Source organism: Plectrocnemia conspersa, unplaced genomic scaffold (genome assembly GCF_051122295.1).
Source record: "Plectrocnemia conspersa isolate PC_06_02 unplaced genomic scaffold, ASM5112229v1 ptg000005l, whole genome shotgun sequence".
Taxonomy (NCBI): Eukaryota; Metazoa; Arthropoda; class Insecta; order Trichoptera; family Polycentropodidae; genus Plectrocnemia; species Plectrocnemia conspersa.
In genome coordinates, this window is record NW_028277169.1 from 13,542,241 (window position 1) to 13,563,491 (window position 21,251).

Genomic DNA, 21,251 nt, shown 5'->3' on the forward strand with positions numbered 1-21,251 from the left:
TGTATATATATTTTTTGTGTGTTCTTATATTTTTTTTGATATTGCAATTAAACAATTCATTGATTTGAATTATAAATTTAAAGGCGAACGATACTTGGATAGTATGTCAGTATAATATTTTTCTGTATGCATTAAGTTGATAATGTTATATATTTGTTCTTGATGACTCATTGTTATTCAATTCTTTTTATTTATATTTGGAAAAATATATGTATACAGAATAAAATAATTATATATTTTGTATGAAGAATAATTAAATATTTTTTTAAAAAAGTATTGTTTTTTAATTTGTAAAAATGTTATCAGTGTTGATTTTGTCATAAAAATGGCACTATCAAATTTTATAATGTTGAGGAATCTAGTGGAAATTCTGGCCAAAGAAAAGGAGCAAGAGTGGGCAATAATAAATTTCTAAAAAGAGAATTTTGTTCAATTGAAAAAAAAGCAGAAGCTATGTATTTGTTAATTGTTTGGGCAAGACAACTAATTGACGACTAAGTTTGATCAAGACAGTGAGTAAACTTGACTTGAACAAATGTAATTTGGGATGTGAAGGGTAGTCGACTAGACTAGTCGAACCTTCTCTCGGTGGAAAAATGCGATGATGTATGAAATTCTTGCCATCATTTGGATACAATACAAATCGATTAAAGTAAAAAATTCTCAAGTTGAAAAGAATTGGAATTGAAGAAATATCATTATAAGAGTACTGTGAGTTCTGGTTGCAAAGACCTAATCTTAATCCTGGCTCTGAAAAAAAATTATTGAAATTTCATTCTATTTAGCTCAATATGGATTTAATATTTTAATAAAAAATATGAACTAATTACAAATGGAGCTTCTGCTGACAAAAGTACAGCCTAAAATAGAAAAAAATGGTAGCATTACACTAGACTTATCTTTTGATATTAATTACTAATAATAGTGAGCTATTTTTGGTTTATGTGTAATTGTTTCATTTGAATCTATGTTAAAAATTTAGGTTTTAATGCTGTGTTAACAGTAAAATTTGATAGATTAATTTGGTTATTCTCCTATAATTTTTATCATATATTTTTGTGTAACTTTATAATAAAATATTGTCAAGATTTTAAAAGTGTAGTTTTTTATGATTTTAAAAGTGTAGTTTTTTATGATTGAATAATTTTCACAAATCGACGCAATTAAATTGTATGAGACAAGTTGTTGACAGCATTTGAGCTTACCGTCGGGAAAAAAATATGATAATGGTCTAATGATAATAAAAATTACCGATTTTTGAAATGGGTATATAATAACGAAATAATCCGTTCTTTTGAGATAGCCGAACGTTTCGCAGGGACAGAAAAAACCAACAGTCAAATACCTACATTTTTCAGAAAATTTCAGCATAAACCGCTCTCACCGAGCAGGTAGAAAAACCTACAAAATCTATGATTATAGGCCCAGGCCAATATTTCATATGCAATACGACGCAAGAGTTATAGTCAAAGTTATATAATAGAATATAAATTCCAATGCCACCCATATCACCCATAATTAGTCGAGGAAAACAGAAAAGAGACCAGACGGGAGAATTGATGATCTCCCATTTCCCTAACAATATACAGTACTTTAATATGAGAGTTTCTAAAAACTTGTTTTCTCGTCGATCTTTTTCGGTCTTTCACTTTTATTTTTATTTGTTACACTGCACTGTGGTCTTGTTTTTTTGAACTTTTACGCATCTTTTCGTCACTGAAGCCTCACTGGTACTGAAGGAATGTTGTCTTACATAGGTTTATTCTCTCCATTTCACTTCAAAAATAAGAAAGAAAAAAAATAATAGCAAAAATAGATTTTTAATCCAAGTACCTTAATTATTACTCTCTGAAAAAATAAATCACTGACTTGAGATGGTGTAATAAGCCATTTGTTAGCTATGTTAAATATGATTTAGTTTTTACTTTTTTTGGTTCAAAGCTCCGCCTGTTGTTTTTAATCAAGCGTTAAGGATCTATAAGAGAACATAAAATTATATAAAATAACTTGTTGAGTCCTTAAATTATGAAAGAATATAGAACAATGTGGGTGGCCTAGACTTTTGTCATAGTACTGTATAGTCCGGAACACATACGCAGACGGAGAGAAAGCACTTCAATTTCCATCGCGAATTCTCCAACAGTTGAGCTCGCTCCAAATTGACACAGAATACCCAGTACAACCCTAAACCTACAGACTGACAGTCCAGAGTCACTTTCAAACCTTAATATTAATTTAATGCACAAATTACTTTAACTGGAATATCAACCATTGTATAGAAAAAATAAAGGCAACATTGTACACACAAATTTATTTATATTTATAATATTCTTATAAATATTTCACGCTAATCCTATGGCTAAATTTGCATAATATAAAAAATAAATATTTTAAGTAAATGCAATGTAAACGTCGTTTGAAAGACCAACAATGTCCCAAAAACAATCGTTCAATATTTATAATTTGATACTTTCTACTCTTGTATTAAATTTTTAAATAAATTCTTAGACTTTTTGGAAACACCAGGCAGAAAGCATCAAGTTATTATTAAGTGCGTTTATTCCCTTTATTAACATTATAACATGGACTCCAAATCAGAATCGCTGTTTCCGTAGAGAAAATCGTAGATAGACACTGCTATTTCATCTAATTCTTCAGTATTTTGATTCTCGTCTAACTTCATCGATTTGCCGGCTCGGGAAGATCTGAAGTCTGTGTCTGTGTCCATATCGTCTTCGCTAGTGAATCTGTCTCTGAGATCTTTCATGACGCAAGCTTCGAGTTTTTTGTGCTGAAATACATTAATTTTAAAATACTTGTAACTTTAAAATTATAAATTATGTGTCATAATTACCTTGTAGCATCTGAAGAAGAACATAGGTCGCATCAACTCTTTGGACAGTGGTGAGTTATCTTTCTTCGATTCTGGTACACAACTCTGAAAAATATTTGTCTGTAAAGAATCCCAAATCTTACAATGTATAAATTTAAAGAAATAAAATACCGAGAATTTCTGACAAAACTGCAATCCTTCTTGCATATCCCCTTTCAGTTCACTAGAGACGGGTAGATTTTCAATCCTTTCAGCGATTTTTTCAAAATTCGGCTCCAAATTCTATTTTTTTTAAATATTAAATATATAGATAGAATTTTTCAAAATTAAATATGTTCGGTCTTATTTTAATTACCTGATCTAAATATCCTAGTTCTTGCATTACGCAAGTGACATTCCTGACTTTTCCACTAGCACGTGATGTTAACATTTCCAATTTGCTACGAATATCCATTTCACGCTGAAAACCAAATTATATACAGAAATATTAACTTATGAATATGAAAGAAAACACAAAAAGCAATAATGACATACGTTTGACAACAATTAAATGGTCAGTTTTGTTAAAAATTAACAATATTTAGGTTTATTTTATTAAAGTTATTATTTTTGGTATTATTTTCAAAATAAAAAAATTGTTGATCGTGACAAAAAAATTTGACACAAACTACGCGTCTAATATGGAAGATATTAACACAAGCATCATAACGTGAGAAAAAGGGAAAGCTCAACCCACGGGAAACAAATAACAATATTTTTTATCACATCTTGTATGTATAAGCAAAATACCCAAAAAAATTGTACTGCACAGCAAGATAAACAAGTTTTTGCATCGTTCAGTAAGGTAGCAATAATTAAATATATAGCTTATGAGCTTGGGAAGTTACTAACTTCTGTGTGTAATTGTAGATAAAAAATAAATTCCAAGGAACATTGTAATTACATATTAAAAAAAATAGTAGAAAAATAGTTATAGTTAATTGTTAGAAATATGCTAAATATAAATACAAAACAAATAATCTACAATAGTATAATATTGCCATTTTAAAATTATTGTGCAATAGCATAATATATGCTTAATAAATTAGATGGTTTTAAATAAAAACAAATTTACTAGTTATAGAAATATGATTGATAGATTGGAATGGATGGATGTTCAAGAAATATTGAAGATTAATGTTTTAGTATTTACATATACATAAGTTAGAAAATAATTTGTTATCAGAGTATTTTAAGTATTTAATAAGAAATAAAGATGTATATAGATTTAATACCAGAAATAGAGACAATTTAAGAATAGTTAGGTTGGTATAAGAAAACGAGTACGGCTAGGGGAACATTGTACGAAGGTGTGAATTTGTATAATAATATTCCTAGGACAACCCGAAAAAGTAAAAATGTAGAGGGTTATCTCAATGGAATAAAGAAACACCTTTGTACATTAAGAAATAAATTATTATATTGAGTTTATATTTTATTTATGTTTATATTGTCATTTATAACTTGGACGAACTATTTTCATTGTCTACAAAGCTAGTTGTAAACGAAACGAATTTACAATAAGACAACATTACTTTTAACGATCATGAGTCAAGTATTTTTTATGATCATTTCAAGGTGATTCCGAAGTATTGTATTGTTTCTACTATATATTGTTATCGTAAATCTACTGTTTTAACGTCACATATGCTATTCATTTTATGATAATGTACTACATATATGTATATTGTAACAAAATCAGACTAAAACTGAAGTTTATATATTAATGATTTAAAAAAAATAATAACATTTTGTGGAAAAATTCTATTTATGATCGAAATTCATAGTAATGCTAACATAATAGCGTTCTCTGTTGAATATAAACATGCTAAAATAATCATACTTACAGACATCCTGTTTCTGTAGAAGTATGGAGAAGGAAATTGTTGATAAATGTAAGGGTTTGGTTGTTGCATGATTGGTTGCTGCATCCAGGGACCATACGGGTTTCCAATTTGTGGATATCCGAATCTTATATCAGGAACTGGTTGTACATGTTGCCCTTGAGGTTGCTAAACAATTAAAATAAAGCTTTTTAGAATAATTTTACAATCACTTAAAATACCAAAAAATCACATATTTAAAACACGATTTGGTTCTTATCATTTTTGCATTGTCACACATGAGAATTGTTGGCTCAATATTATAAACGTTCTTGTCTACTAAGTATGATGATCACGTACAATGATATTCGAAATAATCGCGGATATATTCGTTGAAATAATTACGTATATGGATTATGGAATAATACTATAAAGTTATCAATATAACTCTGTAATAAATAAATATTTTTAAAAAGACCGCTAACTCTATTTAAAAAAAATTCGATCAGCTGATCGAGCCTCTTTAGCTCAGTGGTAGAGCACTGGTCTCGTAAACCAGGGGTCGTGAGTTCAATCCTCACAGGAGGCAGAGGAAAACGCGAATCCTTTTTTTGATATTTATTATTAAACGAAAATGATGTTTTCCTTATAAAAATGGAATAGTAATTAAATATTAATTTAAAATAAAAATATTATTTTTGGATAAAAAAATTAACAAATAGTCCATTCTGGATTTGGTTTGAAGCTTGACTAAATTTTTATCTGTGGAAATTTAGTTGCGTCTTGTTTAAAAATTATAAAAGTAGATACAACTTTATATGATAAATTTGATTTGTTTTTACTAGACTAGAACACTTTTATCTGTAATGTTTTTAGCTATGTATATATACGATTTAAAAAATGATATTGCTATAAACTACATGAAATGAAAACTGTTTTCAATACATAATGTAAACTAAGAGAGTGAAAAATCTATTGAAAATATAATTAAAATTAAAAAATATTAACCTAGCCCTAAATGTGTGTGAGCTTCTCAATAATATTATCGTATTTTGTAAAATTAATATAAAATTAAATAATTCTATTATTTTTCTATATATTTTTAACAACTTAATTAAGTTTTACAAATATATAGAAACAAAATACAAGCAAAATAATTAACTTATAAATAAAACATGAATATATAATTTCGCTCGCGGCTAATTTCATGCAGGACACACGGATCTGAATGTCTTTTAATATTGAAAATAATCTTTCTGAGCTAAAATGAAAATATTGCGTTATCGATACCAATGTTTGTTGTAAGTTGTGCTTGTTTATATGTTTGAAGATGGTTATTTTGATTGCCTCCCTATGAGATATATACTACTCAATTTCTTATGATTCACTTACTTGTTGGTAGTAAGTGGCTGCCATGATGGCTTGCTGCAGTTTTCCTAGGTCTAAGTTGGGCCTGTCTTGGACCACCTGTCCTTGCATGTTCACTGGAATCATCTGTCCCATTGGTATCTCGTTCTGGTGTGCAGGAACTTGTTCTTGCAAACTCTCGCCCAGTTCTGGCATCGGTGGTCTATTACCGATGTGTCCCATTTCTGATGGATATCGGCCTGGATACATGCCTTGAGGTTGGACTAAAGATGGAGGAATTCGCTCGTTGGACATGGAGGAACATTTAGCACACGCTGCTTTCATCTCTCTCCTGATTTCCTTGACCACCTCGGCGCCGAAGCAACTTTCATAAATCTGAAAATATAATTGAAGATAGTAAATTGAATCTTAAATTATGTATGAGAAGTATTATAAAAACAAAAATTTAGATTGAATTATATTATCTCTGGAACCACTATTCACTTATTTTTCATCATAAATGAATTTAGTGAGTCTGATAACAAGTTTATTGACTCCAAAATCATAGAAATCTTGTGCCTGCTCTTTTTTTAATTTTTGAAACCCAACGCGCGCAGAGTTTCTCTCTTTTTTTCAAAGAAAATTATATAATATTAAAATTAACGCTTTGCATACGGTATGAAAGAGATCGTGTGGTTTCTATTTTACCCTTATATCAAAAAATATTGCCGTAACAAGTAGGGTTTCTGTCCTGACTCGTCTCGGAAAACTATTTTGGGGTATTCCCGAGTTTCATGACCCGATTCTTGAAAATTTTAATTTTGAATCCTGGCTATTTCATATTTTAATTTATAAAATAAATTCATAATATTTTGAAGTAATACGCCGGTGAAAATATTATTGACAAAAGCAGGCATATATTTTTTTAACTATTCTACTAGGTAGTAGCGACTAATCAAAGATCTCGTCTAACTCGTCGGTGGGTTTTTACTTCATTACCGACAGATATGATTCATTTTATACCCCAGCAACATCATTTAAAATCTGTATTAAAAATGATATCATTTTAAACATGTGAAGATATTCTGTGCCAGTGTATTTCAAGAGTAATACAAGCTATTGATAATCGAGCACAATTCCACTATATGTATAAATCGAAACTAAGAATACACCGATAAAACGCGTTATTGTGGAGACTGCTATCCGGGGGTGCAGACCTTCGGTGACGCGCCATCGAGGCAGGGACGGCATTTCAGCATTTTCCAGGGGGGAGGACTTAGACAGTTAATATTTTATTAAATGACATGCATTTTTCTGCCCAAATTAAGGGGGATGGAAAAATGCCCCTACCTCTACCCAAAAATGACGTCCCTGTTTAGAATCCATGTCAAAAGTAATAAAATGGATATGGATCTCAAAGTGTTGTTATTTATTTTATAATAACAACACTTGCACAAAGTCTCGAATGAATATTGTAATGCTTTTAGTTTATTCTGTCTATTGTCACATACGGTCTGCACTGGCCGGCATAAAAAATGATAAATGAGTTTGTGGCGATTTACTAATAGTCACTGTGAGCCCCACAATTTTATTAAAAAATTAACAATTATTAAATGTTTATCTATAACCATCGTTAGACAAGATATCTTGAAGCCTTAAATTATTTTGCGGTTGGAAGAATGACTTTTTGATAAACACGAAAATTGTAATTATATAAACATTTTTCCGCGGACCACCAGCTGGCGGCCATCAATCTAAATCATTATTTTTATTGATTAAACGAATTTGAAAATCTTTGTATGTGGGAAGGGGGGATTCTCTCGTCACCCTCCCCCGTGGATCTATCCCTGGTGGCGACTGGCAAAGGACGAGCTTAACGAACGGCGAACCACTTTGATGCTGGCCTGCAACTTAGGCCCGACGAGCCAAAGCCAAAGCATAAAAGTCATTGATATATTTTTTGATTGCTATACAGATTTAAGTCAAAAAATTACAATGCTATTTTAATATTAATTGCTATGAAATTATCAATTCTTTTGTATCTAAACACCCCAAAAGTATTTTTTAAATTGTGTTTTTATGAAAACAAGACGCGATGCATTGTAAATCACACCTGAGCTATCAGTTTTATTATCAGCGTACGTAATCAAGTTCGTTATTCAATTTGCATATATATTGAAAATCTTGAAAAGTGAAAATATAACATTGTTGCGCTCATAAAATGTTAGGCTAATCAATAAATTGTTGCACCAATGAAATATTAAGCTAAAGAGAACAGGTTAATATTATTTTAATTAAAAAAAAATCGAACGCGTTTCAACAAAGAACTCAGTGAATTATTTAAGCTCATAAATACTATCCAAAAAATAATAAATTAGTCCAAAAACTGAGGACGCCTAATAAATGTATGTACTATATCTAATAATGAGATTATCTGATGCAAGTCGAATAGGAGATAAATTTTATTAGGGACCAACTTCATGAGCCGTTTTATTGCGTTTTTTTTACTCGGGTCTTAATTCCATTAAATTTTACCGCCAGTGACGTCGCAGAGTCATTGTAAAATTTGTGTTCCACTCAGCTGTGACCGATAATGATTCGAAATTACTTTTGCGGTAGGTGGATTTTTAATAGAAGTAGGATATCATTGCTCGGAGCGGCGTGGGATAACCATGCGATGTACATTCCTCGGACAGAGTGCAAAAACCCGCCGTGAAAAGGTTCTCCGCGCGCGGATAATTGAATTTTAATTACGGCGTGGCGTGCCAGGAGCGAACTAGGTAATTGAAAATAGTTTTGCCGTCCTGCACTTAACGAATAATCGTCGCGTTTATAAAAATATTAGAGGAAAGCTCTGATAAAACAACACTAGAATAGTGAATATGATGTTGAAGCTTTCATGTTGGGTGATTAATGTGTTTATGATAGACTGTATTAGGGATCTTTAATCGTTGGTATCTGTTGCTTATTATGAAGTATTTTCAAATTAAAAAATAGTTTTTCAGCCAAGTCAAAATTTCTACTCTCAAATCATTTCTACTAATTTCCAGTAGTTCCCTTACTTCCGTATCTCGATGTTTGCCGATTTCAATCAAGTCTTTTCAGCGGTATGAACTGAAGACTGATTAAATTCATTTTTCGGGTTTTGAGGCCTTTGCAGCAGAAATAGATTGGTAAAAGTTTATTTAATTAAGCATATATTAAATACCACATACATATGATAATCTAGCTGCCTTTATCAGGCGGTGGAGTTGAAATAGTTGGCCCTCAAAAAGCTGGAGTGTCGGCAAAATTTTTTCAACTATGATCTGTCGTGATTAGGGATTTCAATACCTATAATACCGGTATTGGGACGGTACTATCAGTATTACATAATGAAATACCGGTAGTACAGAAAAAATATTTTTTAAATCCGTACTTCTTATTTCTTCAAAAATATATTTTCATGGTTTAGAACTACGAAAACAACGATGTCCGTATTGCTTGAAAGCAGAAGCGTAAAATAAATTGATGCTCATTGTAGGGGTAGGATAGCAAAGTATAATAATATTATCCCTTTTAGTCCAAGGGGGCCAAAAATCCCACCGGCCGATATATCAGCGCAAATTAAAAAAAAATAATCTAACATGTTCGATATTTTTGTATATATCAACATAAAATTAATACATTTGCTTTATATCAGGGAAATTTAACGGTATTTAGCAGTTCCCAGTAATTATTTAATGTGACAGAAATTACCGCACCTTTTTTATGATAGGGATGGCTGGTGAATTGAAAAGAAAAGCAGGGATTACATACACGGTTTTTTATATTTGTACATTTTATTTACATTCAGGCATATTTTTACTCAAATGAAATGCTTTACTAAGCATTGGTGTTAAATATTAGTAATAAGTAAGTCGCAATAATTACATTTAAATAAAAAACGCGAAATGCATGTTTTTTAAAAAAAAAACTTTTTTCATTGGAAAATAATGCAATCTAATTTTTTTCTGCTACCAATTAAATATAGGTTGCACTAGACGATATATTTAAAATAAGTAATAATTAAAATGGTGTTGGCGGATGTTTTCTTAAAACATACTTGATTTATATTTTTATAAAAATATTTTAATTTATTGTTGTAACAACTAAATATTATTGCTTTTTACTGCCTCACATCATTGAGACTATTGAGAGTACACAAAAAAGTTCAAATTTTTAAAACACACGTATGGCATAATTTATTTAAAAACGCAAAGTTATGATTGAAAATAAATAAATAATTGATTTACAGTCTAAAATTGTACTAAATAACCATATTATTAGGCTCAAAGGTTTATGGCACCTTTTGGTGCTCAATGAGTAATGGCGATCTTCTTGATGACTTCTATAAAAGCCATCTGCGGTGAATGGGTTAAGCTATATATGGAATACATACATTAAAGCTTGAAAGTTAATTTTTTTATAGATTAAATTACAGGTTGAACTTAATCAAATAAAATCAGCATTAAATAATATGAATATTTAATTTGCCTTATTACTATGCGATTATTTAATATGATCGTTTGGTTAAGAAAATTATAGTAATTTATTATTTAATGCGAATCAATAAGCGAAACGGTTGCTTAAATGTATAAAAAACAGCATTATATATTATTATGTATTCCGTTAGTATAGTTAGTATAATTATTTTAGTATACCGCTTGCGAATATTAATTTTTTGCTTGCTTGGAACGATTTGAGCGATTGAATAGCAGTAATGCTGTTAAGAATTTAAGTAAATGATATTATTTACCTAAGGTCTGATTCTCATAAAATAGTAATACATCTTTACATAGCAATATATGGAGTGGAATGTTGGAGTATAAAAGAAAAATAAAGAAACAACGTAGATTCCTTTGAGGCATGGTGTAGACGTCGAAAGTTACGGATTCCATTGACTGAGAGAAGTACTAAAAACTCTATTGTTTAGCAATTAGTCACCAAAAAGTCTCAACAATATGTCGTATAAATAATACATGCATATTTTGGGCATTATGCAAAAATAAAGCAAAAAGAGAGCATTGCGAAGCTCGTTGTGATTTATTGTGTTGCGGTTTTTAAATGATCTAAAAATTGATACGTATATTGCACTCAGCGCAAGATGTGCTGGAGAAAAGTAATCATTAATAAATCTAACGAAAAACTAAATTAATTCAGTGTTAAAAATCCAAATCTTTCCTGATATGGTTATAGCAAGTGAAAACTGATACAGACTTTTGATTTTTATGATAGTTTTAGTTGAATACTTACACCCAAGTGGTAATTGGGGTTGAAGATTCTAAACATATAATATTTTATAATAAGCTCACCTTCATCATGGCGTATTTCTTCAAAAATCTGTCATCGCTGCTTCCAAACCCTGACACAACGACAGCTACCAGCACCAAGAAGAAGAATAGTCTCGACAGCATCTGTGAATGGAATTTTTTCAAAATGAGTATTTGGGTCGAGTATTATTTTAGTGAAATTTTGTCGCGTGTTATAGCGAGTGACAGTTTGTCTCGATAATAGTTCCAACGTGTCATTCTCGGAAAGACCAGCGAAAATTACCGAAAACCGTTACCGATTTGTTCACTTGACCCTTCACAAAAGCGCATATTTAATGATGTATGTCTGAAACAAACGCGGCGGTTCTTTTTCTTCTCAATTTAGGTATAGTCGAATCTATTGTCGACAAGTGTTGACTTTCTAAAATTAAAATAGCGTTAGCACTGTGGAAATTATTAAAATGTGTGCCGCTCGAAGTTCGAGGTGAATCAGTAAATGTCGTCGTTTTCAGGACATGGCTTTGTTTTAGGGACTGGAAGAGTTTTTAGAAAGTAAAATTATGAATTTAAAGATTGTGACGTATAATTAAATTATTTTAAAGACTCAGGAAAAAATCAAGAAAAAAATTACTAATAATTTATACTAAAACGATAATATTAAATGACACAAGTTTAGCCTAATGAACCTTTAATAATAATCTAATAACTATTATAATTTTAAATAACTTTAAAGAAGAAACATATAAAGATCTTCATGCCTTTGTAATAAAGCACACTTGATTACAGCATTCATAATAAACTCATGTGGAAGAATAAGAAGAAAATCAAATAGATTTCATAGAAGATAGAGGATGCGTACTCGTTATAATAAATTACGCCATACAATTTAAACTAATTACAACAAGTGTTTAGTTCCCGCATCCGGAGACAAGGTTCTCGCATATGAGAAACTTACATATAATTAATGAACACCCTGTTGCAATATCGCAATCAGTGTTGTGCAACGGTGCGTGCTAGTCATAATTATCAAAAGCACAAGAAGAAAAGAACGCGAGAGCCGTTCTTGAACACATCGATAGGTACAATCGGTTAATGCGTTTTCGATATCCGTCGTAACATCACTGTACAGTTAAGCGTTTGGGTTTTGGATGGAAAAATTGATTCTTTTACGATAAATGAACTACACGATTTCCTTTCTAAATCGTTCCTCCAACGATGAGAATCGCGTGACTGGTATTATATATGATCTCAAACTTCTCCGACATCTCTTAGTCTTGTTCATTTAACATTGCCTTTACCTTTTCAATAAATTTCCATAAAATTGAAGATGCATCTTCTTGTATATCCCTAACTCTTATATCATAGAGATATTGTGTATCTTTTCTGATAAGCTCTTAAAGACCAAGATTTTGCAATACCTCTCCATTATTTAAAATTTTAGCCACCTAAGATTATTATATTTAACTAAATAGTAAAATTAATTCATGCCTACATACACATTCATGCCTACATGCGGTATTCTCTATGAGCTAAATTAAGTTCTTAATATATTTTTACTATATATGCACGACCAAGCTAGATTAAGAAAAGCTACAAAAATCTTACTCCCATGTTACTAAAACATTTTCCTCTCAATTAATTTTAAACTCATAAGCCCACCTCTGCTTTCGACTCAAATAAAATCAAATTAAACTAATGGATCAGATTCATGGATATTTTCTTAAGATCATAAATAATATGCTGTAACATAATGTTCGTTTTGGATAGTCTAAAAATAAGAGAATTCATCCCGGATGGAGTCAAAAACCGTGACTGTTCATATCACAGGCGATGAACCGGTATCGTGACAAATTACTGCCATTAACGCACTTTCCGCAAACAATTCGCCAATTAAGAGGATGAACAAGAACAGTGAGTATCCATCACCGGTCATTATCGAACTACAGTTATAGACAGTCGTGGTTAACTTTGCTGATAATTTCAGTTCAGCGGACGAACAACCCGCTAACCAAGAAATTGCTGTTAATATTGATTGATATACTCAACATACAATATACGTCATGATTGTGTTGATGAAGGGTTACAGTATGGATTACCGTTCAGTGGACATTAAATTTAAGTACCATAAATCTAGTAATTTCAACGAATTGATTGATAAAATACAATGAAGTAAGTTTTTTGATTCAAGGGATAGACATTAATGTTTTGAGTTTACTAGTTTTTTAAATTATATGAATCTGTCCAGCTTATAGAGTCCGGGTCTATATTTGATTAATATATACAAAGATAATAAGTATGTGTCAGACGAAGTGTCCAAGAGTAAAACCTCAGATAAACTGTCTGAGGGATAGTCCTTAGAAAAATGGAAGTGATTCCTAGTTGCCAGTGTATCAGTATTTATATTCATAGCCCTTCCAAGGTTTTGTGGTCCAGCATTATTCAGTGGGACGACTAATTATAGAAAAGAAACGAATTTATTTGAAATTAATTTCTGTTAGCCGATAAGGTAGATTAGAAACGGTTGCGAACGTTATCTTATCTCAAAGAGATAAATATTTAATCCTACATGATTTATGGAATTTTTGTTAAATGGTCTCCTAGGGTGTTTCATTTCAAACGAAGAAACCCATTTTTTCTTTGACTGTTAAAACGTTTTTATTGTAAATTGAACTGGCCCTTTTATAATGATATGCGTTAATCCTTTTAATTAAAGATATAAAAGTGGTTCAGTTGATGAACCCAATAAATCTAAACCACAAGGTTTAACGATATGTAGGGGGCTGATTTATTTGGAAACAAACTGGTAACACTGACGTGGCGGTAACGAGAGAAACACCTTCTTTAGTTGATCACGACGGGAAAACGATGACCGGCGGCGCCTCGTCCGTTGACCTCAACGTAATTAAATATTAAATTTTCAATAAATACTACTTTAGTAGCCTAATCTGTGACTAAATATCACATGTCACCATTTGTCGGCCAAAGGTATAATGCAAAGATATATAAAATATTTTTTAAATTCAAGTATATGTTTAATTCCAAGACTGTAGTTATAGAATTTACTATAGTTTCCCTTTTACAAATTGAAAAAAGGATATTAAATAATAAAAAAATAAAAATAAAATATCCATGTTTTATTAAACAAATAAATTTGTTCTTACCTTAAGATCGTCAATTATATACGATTATATATGATAAGAGATAGATTACTTTAATTTTAAATATTATCTATTGAAGCTGAATTTGTAGAAAAATTATCAAACAATTACAAATAAATACTAGTAAAAAAATTTATGTACTCTATGATTCAATAAAAAATTAACAATCTAAAGACTAAAAAATGTGTTTTCTATTTAATTCAAATCTTGCGTTAATTTTGGGACACCCTATAGTATTTAAAATTATCGCTTAACTTCCTAATTTGCATTGCCTTTGCTATGACAATAAATAAGAAACAAGGAGAGTCATTTAATGCAATAGGAATTGACTGAGAGAAAAATGCTCAAAAAAGGAAAAATCTCATGATCAATTTTATGTCGCATTGTAATTTAAAACACTAATATAAATTTGCAGATGAATCTGATTTAATAAAAATAAAGTTAATGGCCGAGTGCTATTTAATTTTATATTCAGCTTTAATCGTATACTTTTATTTTGAAATATGTTAAAAAAATTATAAGTTTTTCTAAGCACGGCAAGTCAATATACAAAAGAGTTGACAACTGCAATTTATATAATACATATTGAGATAGATATAAGCACAGGCATACTATAAGTCATATTCTAGTCTTCAAGAATACCGTCATGAAGTCTATTTAACTGTGTAGCTAATAAACCTGATGCATGAATTTAATATTAGCAATGAAATTGCTTTGACAATTTATTATAAATTGAAAAATGCTTTATGCAATCTGAGAAAATATAGATAGTGTTACATTCAATGATGATTTCACTGATATGGGATGTGTGGCACAAATATTTCAGCTAGCCATATGTAATGATTTTTTTGTTAAATAAAATATTTAGTCGATTAAAAAAAAGCGCAGGAAAAAATTATTTATTATTTTAATGATTGACAAACTTTTTCTTTGCAGACATAATTTTATCTAAGAATTCTTAGCGACGATTATGAGCAAAATTTATCGTTTTACATTTATGTGTGCACATTTGTATCACAGTACGTTTATGTATCGCGTATATATAATACAAGAATGTTGACATCCAATGAATAAGTAATTTTTCACATATATATATAATACATGCTATATGTATACAGTTAACTGTGATGTTCGGTAAACGATCGACGGTTCAATGAATTTCAACAGCTTGTTGTATATTTATAATGAAATGGTAAATGGAAAATTGCATTGTGAATGTACCGTTTATTTATCGCTATGTCATAGCAACAGTGATTATTTATTATTTAATATAACATAATTGATTTTATAAAGTGCATAATAACTATTATTTAAAAATATTTTTATTTATTTAATATTAGCATTTACAGTTATATTTGCAAATGCTACTGTTGAGTTGTATCTCTGTGTTAATTTGGTAATGGAAACCTGTTTGATGTGTTAAAATACAGATAAAAACTAGTATTTATCGCTTTTGCATTTGCCAAAACTTGATTTATTATAATTATAACCGTTATCGTGTATTATATACAATATATGCATATGGTATATAATCATAAAATTTCAACTAATAATTTTTTTGTAGAATATCTATTGATTTTAGTGGCTTTTTAAAATAAATAAATAAATATATATACTTTCTGTAGTACTAAGATAATTAAATATATGTAAGTGACTTATGTACATACTTGTTATTCAAATCTCTTTTGGAACAAGCGGGCAATACCAGACGATTCAAAGAAGTGAAATTTAACTTAACAGATATTTGGTTAGTAAATACGTCTCTTCAGAAAGAGTTCACAAATATAGCATTATAGAGAAAATAGCATGGGAATTAAAACATTTTTTTTTAGTAAGATGACGATATTTTTCTTTGGATCCTAAAGAGCAACTGAGCAAAACTTTACATAAATGATGATGATTTAGTACAAATATATGTACTAAATCAACCGAGTGGATATATAAAAGAGTTTTTAAATTTTAAGCAGGTTATTAAAAATTAACTTTGGCAATTTAATTTAGTTATTAAATGATGGGTCGAAAAAATATATTGCCCAACAAATTAATTGTAAATTACAAGGGTAGGAGAAACAATTTCTGTAGGCTACTATTATTTATTAAAATGCTATAGTGACAGTTTGTTTCTGTTTAGCGCCTGTTTAAATGCATAGATCGGAATCCGGCTCTTCATAAAGACTACGTAATCATTAGATGGAAAATATTAAATAGAAAAAATATTTATTTGTTATTCGTACTACAAAAATAGTAAATTGTAAATGTAAGATTGTCAGAATGATAAGGTCAAAGTGACATTATAAAATATTTTTCATCTAAAAGGATAGTTAGTGAATTTATAATTAAAGCAATAGGTACATGTACAACGATTTTATATTATTTTCGATAGCATGTTTTATATAAAAAAATATTACAAAAGCATATTAGAGAAGTATATTTCAATATTTAATTAATTAGGTAATTCAATAAAAATATTGAAAAAGTTTTTGCCAACAGTATTTTATTAGTCAACATTATCTAAAGTATTATGTATACTATAATAAAGTCAATAAGATTTATTTAAAAAAAAATAAAAAATGGAACCACGAATTTTCATTTAATAATTTGATTTAGGTCCATCTAACATCTGCTGATATTATGTTGTTTTCAATTTATTTCTTTTCGATATTAATTGTTCGCATTGAGACTTAATTTCGAATTATGAATTTTAAAGAATTAAAAAATCAATTAATGAAGTTTTATTTATGACAATCTTGTTAAAAAATAGTGAAAATACTACAGAAAAAGTCGCGAAATCATATCCCATTCGAAGATCTAAAGCAAAAATCGTGGCGATTATAATGCTATGCAATAGTTCAAAAAGTAACTATTGAACTATATCTAGATGTTAAAAATTAAATAAGGAACTGTTGTGTTCTAATTTGCATTACATTATAGCGGTACGATGTTAAAAACATAATAAAAACCCATTTTGGTTCACATACAGTTACCGATGATACCATTTGAGCAAGTGGGTACGTAATTAAATTTTTCTCAGAAACGTATCTTTCGAATCTTCCCACGTTAAGACATTTAACAAGTATGTACCTATTTGCCCAAAGATCCGTTTTAAAATATTCATCTGTATGTATAACTGTAACTGAAATGTTACACCAAAGTTGTCTTTTTGCTAAATAAATATAAACGTTAAACGACACCGACAATGGGCGAAAAATGATTCATATCCAATCAAACAAGAATGTGAGAAAAAAACTCGTTCTAAATTGCTCAAACCAAAAAATAAAACATACAGACGAACAAAAGTAAATATCAATTGTACAAAAGAGAAAAAACTGGTGTTAATATTCAAATAACATGCACAAAATCTACATCCTTTGCTATAGAGTGATTTATAAATAACATTTAGTCCATTGATTAATGAAGTTAATGGTGTTCTAAAGATTAAATGATATAATTAGATTATGTAAACAATATAATACAATAGTAAAATAGAGATATTTTATATGGTTATAAATACCAGAACCGCCGATTGTTGTAAAGTTTTGATGGTATACGATTTACAGAATGATACATTTAAAAAATCTCAAATAAAATGATATTGATTTTAGTTAATTTTAATACTATATATACTTAAACAAGAATCAATAAATTTAATTAGAAAAATTATGTCTTTGATATATCAACGGTTATGTATAATATTAACGCTCTTTAAAGCAATGCTAATAATAATATGGAAACGTATCTACACATATCGTTTAGAATCCTCTCAATTTAATATCATATATTGATTGATTTGCTTAGTTTATTTTTGTGTTAAATGTTGAAAATTAACGTAAATAAGAGATTCTTAAGACAATCGTTGTGAAAAAAATCGATTTTAACTAACACTATATATGAGCTTTTTTAAATTAAAATTTAAATCATTTTTAGGATTACTAAAATTAATATTTATCGATGTATTAAATAATAAAAAATATTAAACACCCATTAAAAATGTATCTGGTTTTTTTTTAGCATAAGCTGATAACTAAAGGGTTAACATGTATCGTATCAAGATATATATTAACAAAAAAATATTTTAACTCATTGGTAATTAAAGGTGTTTTTTTTAGATTCTTATAAATTGTCATTAAAAACGACGCAAACATTTACAATACATAACAACTAAATTTAATATTATATTTTTGTGTACAATAATAAGTCAAGTAACTCCTTTTGACAATGTATCAAAAGCCAGCGCCGGATTAGTGGGCATTTAATAAATTAAAGATTTTTTTTATTGTTTTTTAAAATTATAAAACGTATATGCTTTGATATCAAAAATCAAACATTTTATATAATAATAATCTAAACACTTTTAAACTGATTTCAATTAATTTTTATAGAATAATAAGTAGTAGTAGAATATATTTTATTTCGCAACACTAAATTTATTAAGTTAATAATTGCTAATATCATACATTAATATTCTTAAACAGTTGTATATTATTTATAATTAATTAATTTGAAATCTAAATACAAATTAATCAGATGTTATAGTTTTGAGAATCATGAACTTAATTTTAAAGTTTAAATACATTTTATTAAATAAATTACATACATAGTTTAGAAATTAATAAGTAAATTTTTAACGTTATTTTAATATTGAAAATTTTGTAGTTAACATATTTTGAATGAATATGAATGATTTTTTTTCAGTATTCGCTGATATTACTTTGATTACAAAGTAAGGTTTTGGACGTTTTTAAATAGTAATATTTATCTAGTTATTAACTGTTATATATAATACATAAACGTTGTTTTTTTAAGCCGCGTAGAAATATCGTAAATTTTGCTCAAAAATTTTTTTTGAGCAATCACTCACTTTTTTAAAATAAAATTAATATGTTTTTTAAAATTCTAGAATAAGGTTTATTTTTTTAATTTCAATTGGTATTTTAAAACTAAGATTTTTTTCCGGAATACTGCGGTTTTATGTTTCAAATATTTTAAATGTTCAAGCAAATATATTTCGCTAAGCTTATCTAGCCTTTTTTACCCTTTTTTTAAAGCAATTATATTTTTTAAATGCAAATATGTTATAATTAATAGCACATAAACATCATATTTATATATGCAAATTCTAATTGCTCCTGAAGCAAAGAATTTTGCAGAAATATTTATGTATATATCGTAAGCGTCAGATCAATGGCCTTGTGAAGTTCGTTACACAAATCTAGCTCTCGATTAACTATTTTAATCAATTTAAAGCTTTTCTTCAATTCACTTAAATATGTTAAACAATAATTTAAAATATATACATACCTTTAGATGTCGTTTTCTTCAAACACTTTTATAAACTAGCGAAATAATATATTGATTATATATTACACAAATCTTAATGAATTTAATTTATTAAGAATTAAACGTGACGAAATTGGTATGAATGCTGGTTAAATTTAACCGGCAAAGTAACTCGAATACGGTTTAACTATAAACTCGAATAGAGAGACGCGACATTGACCTCTCCACAGGGTCACCGGCGAGCGAGTAAGCGCGAAACCTGTACGTCGAGCTTTATATACCGCGCTTTGAAGAAGACGTCTCTTACTTACTTGGTAAAATACGTAATAATAAAATGTAAAAAAATATAAAAACAACGCAAAACGAGATCGATACTTCATAATAGTAACATCCGATACAGATGCCATTTAACCGGTTCTTTATAAAATGGTATGGATGTGTTCACATCATAATATGTAACGATATCGAATTGCCTTATGCGATTTAATATTTTTTAATGTACTTTATTGTTCCAGACTATTAAATATAATGCACGCAGAGTAATACTTTTGATTGCCAATAAAATCCAGAATAATATACATATGTATGTTCAAATAAAATAACATATAAAATAACCATTAAGCATCACTTGCAATTGGATAAAAGATTCGATTCCGTTTTAAATTTTTAATTAGTAAAGTTTTCAAATCACATAAAAAGCACATCAACGAGAGTCTGTTCAAGTAATTCATTACAAGTAATAAAATAGTAATTAAAAGTATTCATGATGTATACCTTAAATTATTGAACTGATAATTAAAAGCACTTGTGGTTCGTTCAATTGAAAAATAATGATAATAATAATAACAATAATAAAAATATTTTTAATAATGTATACACAAAAAAAAAAATACAGTTACAGCACTAGGTGGCGCAACTTATTTTTAAAATCACAGCTATCAACCTATATATTGAAGGTAATCAAATGCATCTTTTCTTGATTCAGAAACCATAGTCAATGGTAAAAATACACTCATATTTTGGTTTACACTCCTATAATACACCTCGCAGTTCAAGACATATACGATCAATAAATAATCTTTCAAGGTGCTCGGCTTTGCTATGAGAAATGCATTTTCGATTTGTCAGATATTTGCGTCTCTGTAACACTTGAGTTCGCAGCATATTCGAAATATGATCTATGATTTAGAATCACAGAATAACCAAAATGATCTCTCTTAATCGAAAAAGTTCAGAATAAGTTCTTGAGATACGTTTTATAAGAGAATATTTGTTTATTATCCATTGTATCTCAAGTTTTGTGAAGAAAAGCCAATTCAAACTTTGAATCCAAAGTCCCCGAAATGGTGCAAAATATTTGCCCTTTCTCAAAAATACTAATAACTGAGATGTGTGTGGATCAGTTAAGACAAATAAATCAACAAAATAAAAATTAATTTGTATAAAAAGTAATTATGGGTTATTATAATTCAGCATATTTTTA

The 21,251-nt window shown here is 28.9% G+C and overlaps 1 protein-coding gene and 1 non-coding gene across 2 annotated transcripts; one reads left to right on the plus strand and one right to left on the minus strand.

Moving 5' to 3' along the window:
• Positions 1 to 2,296: 2,296 nt before the first annotated feature.
• On the minus strand, positions 2,297 to 20,020 carry LOC148234906 (uncharacterized). Its single transcript, XM_088185458.1, has 8 exons — positions 19,790 to 20,020; positions 11,376 to 11,477; positions 6,088 to 6,438; positions 4,720 to 4,884; positions 3,189 to 3,293; positions 3,005 to 3,115; positions 2,855 to 2,938; positions 2,297 to 2,791 (listed from the first exon to the last, which is right to left on the minus strand). The coding sequence occupies exons 2-8, from the start codon at positions 11,475 to 11,477 to the stop codon at positions 2,576 to 2,578; spliced, it is 1,134 nt and encodes a 377-aa protein (XP_088041584.1). The 5' UTR covers positions 19,790 to 20,020; the 3' UTR covers positions 2,297 to 2,575.
• Positions 5,213 to 5,284, plus strand: TRNAT-CGU (transfer RNA threonine (anticodon CGU)). Its single transcript has one exon. It is a non-coding gene; the product is annotated as a tRNA-Thr (tRNA).
• Positions 20,021 to 21,251: the final 1,231 nt, after the last annotated feature.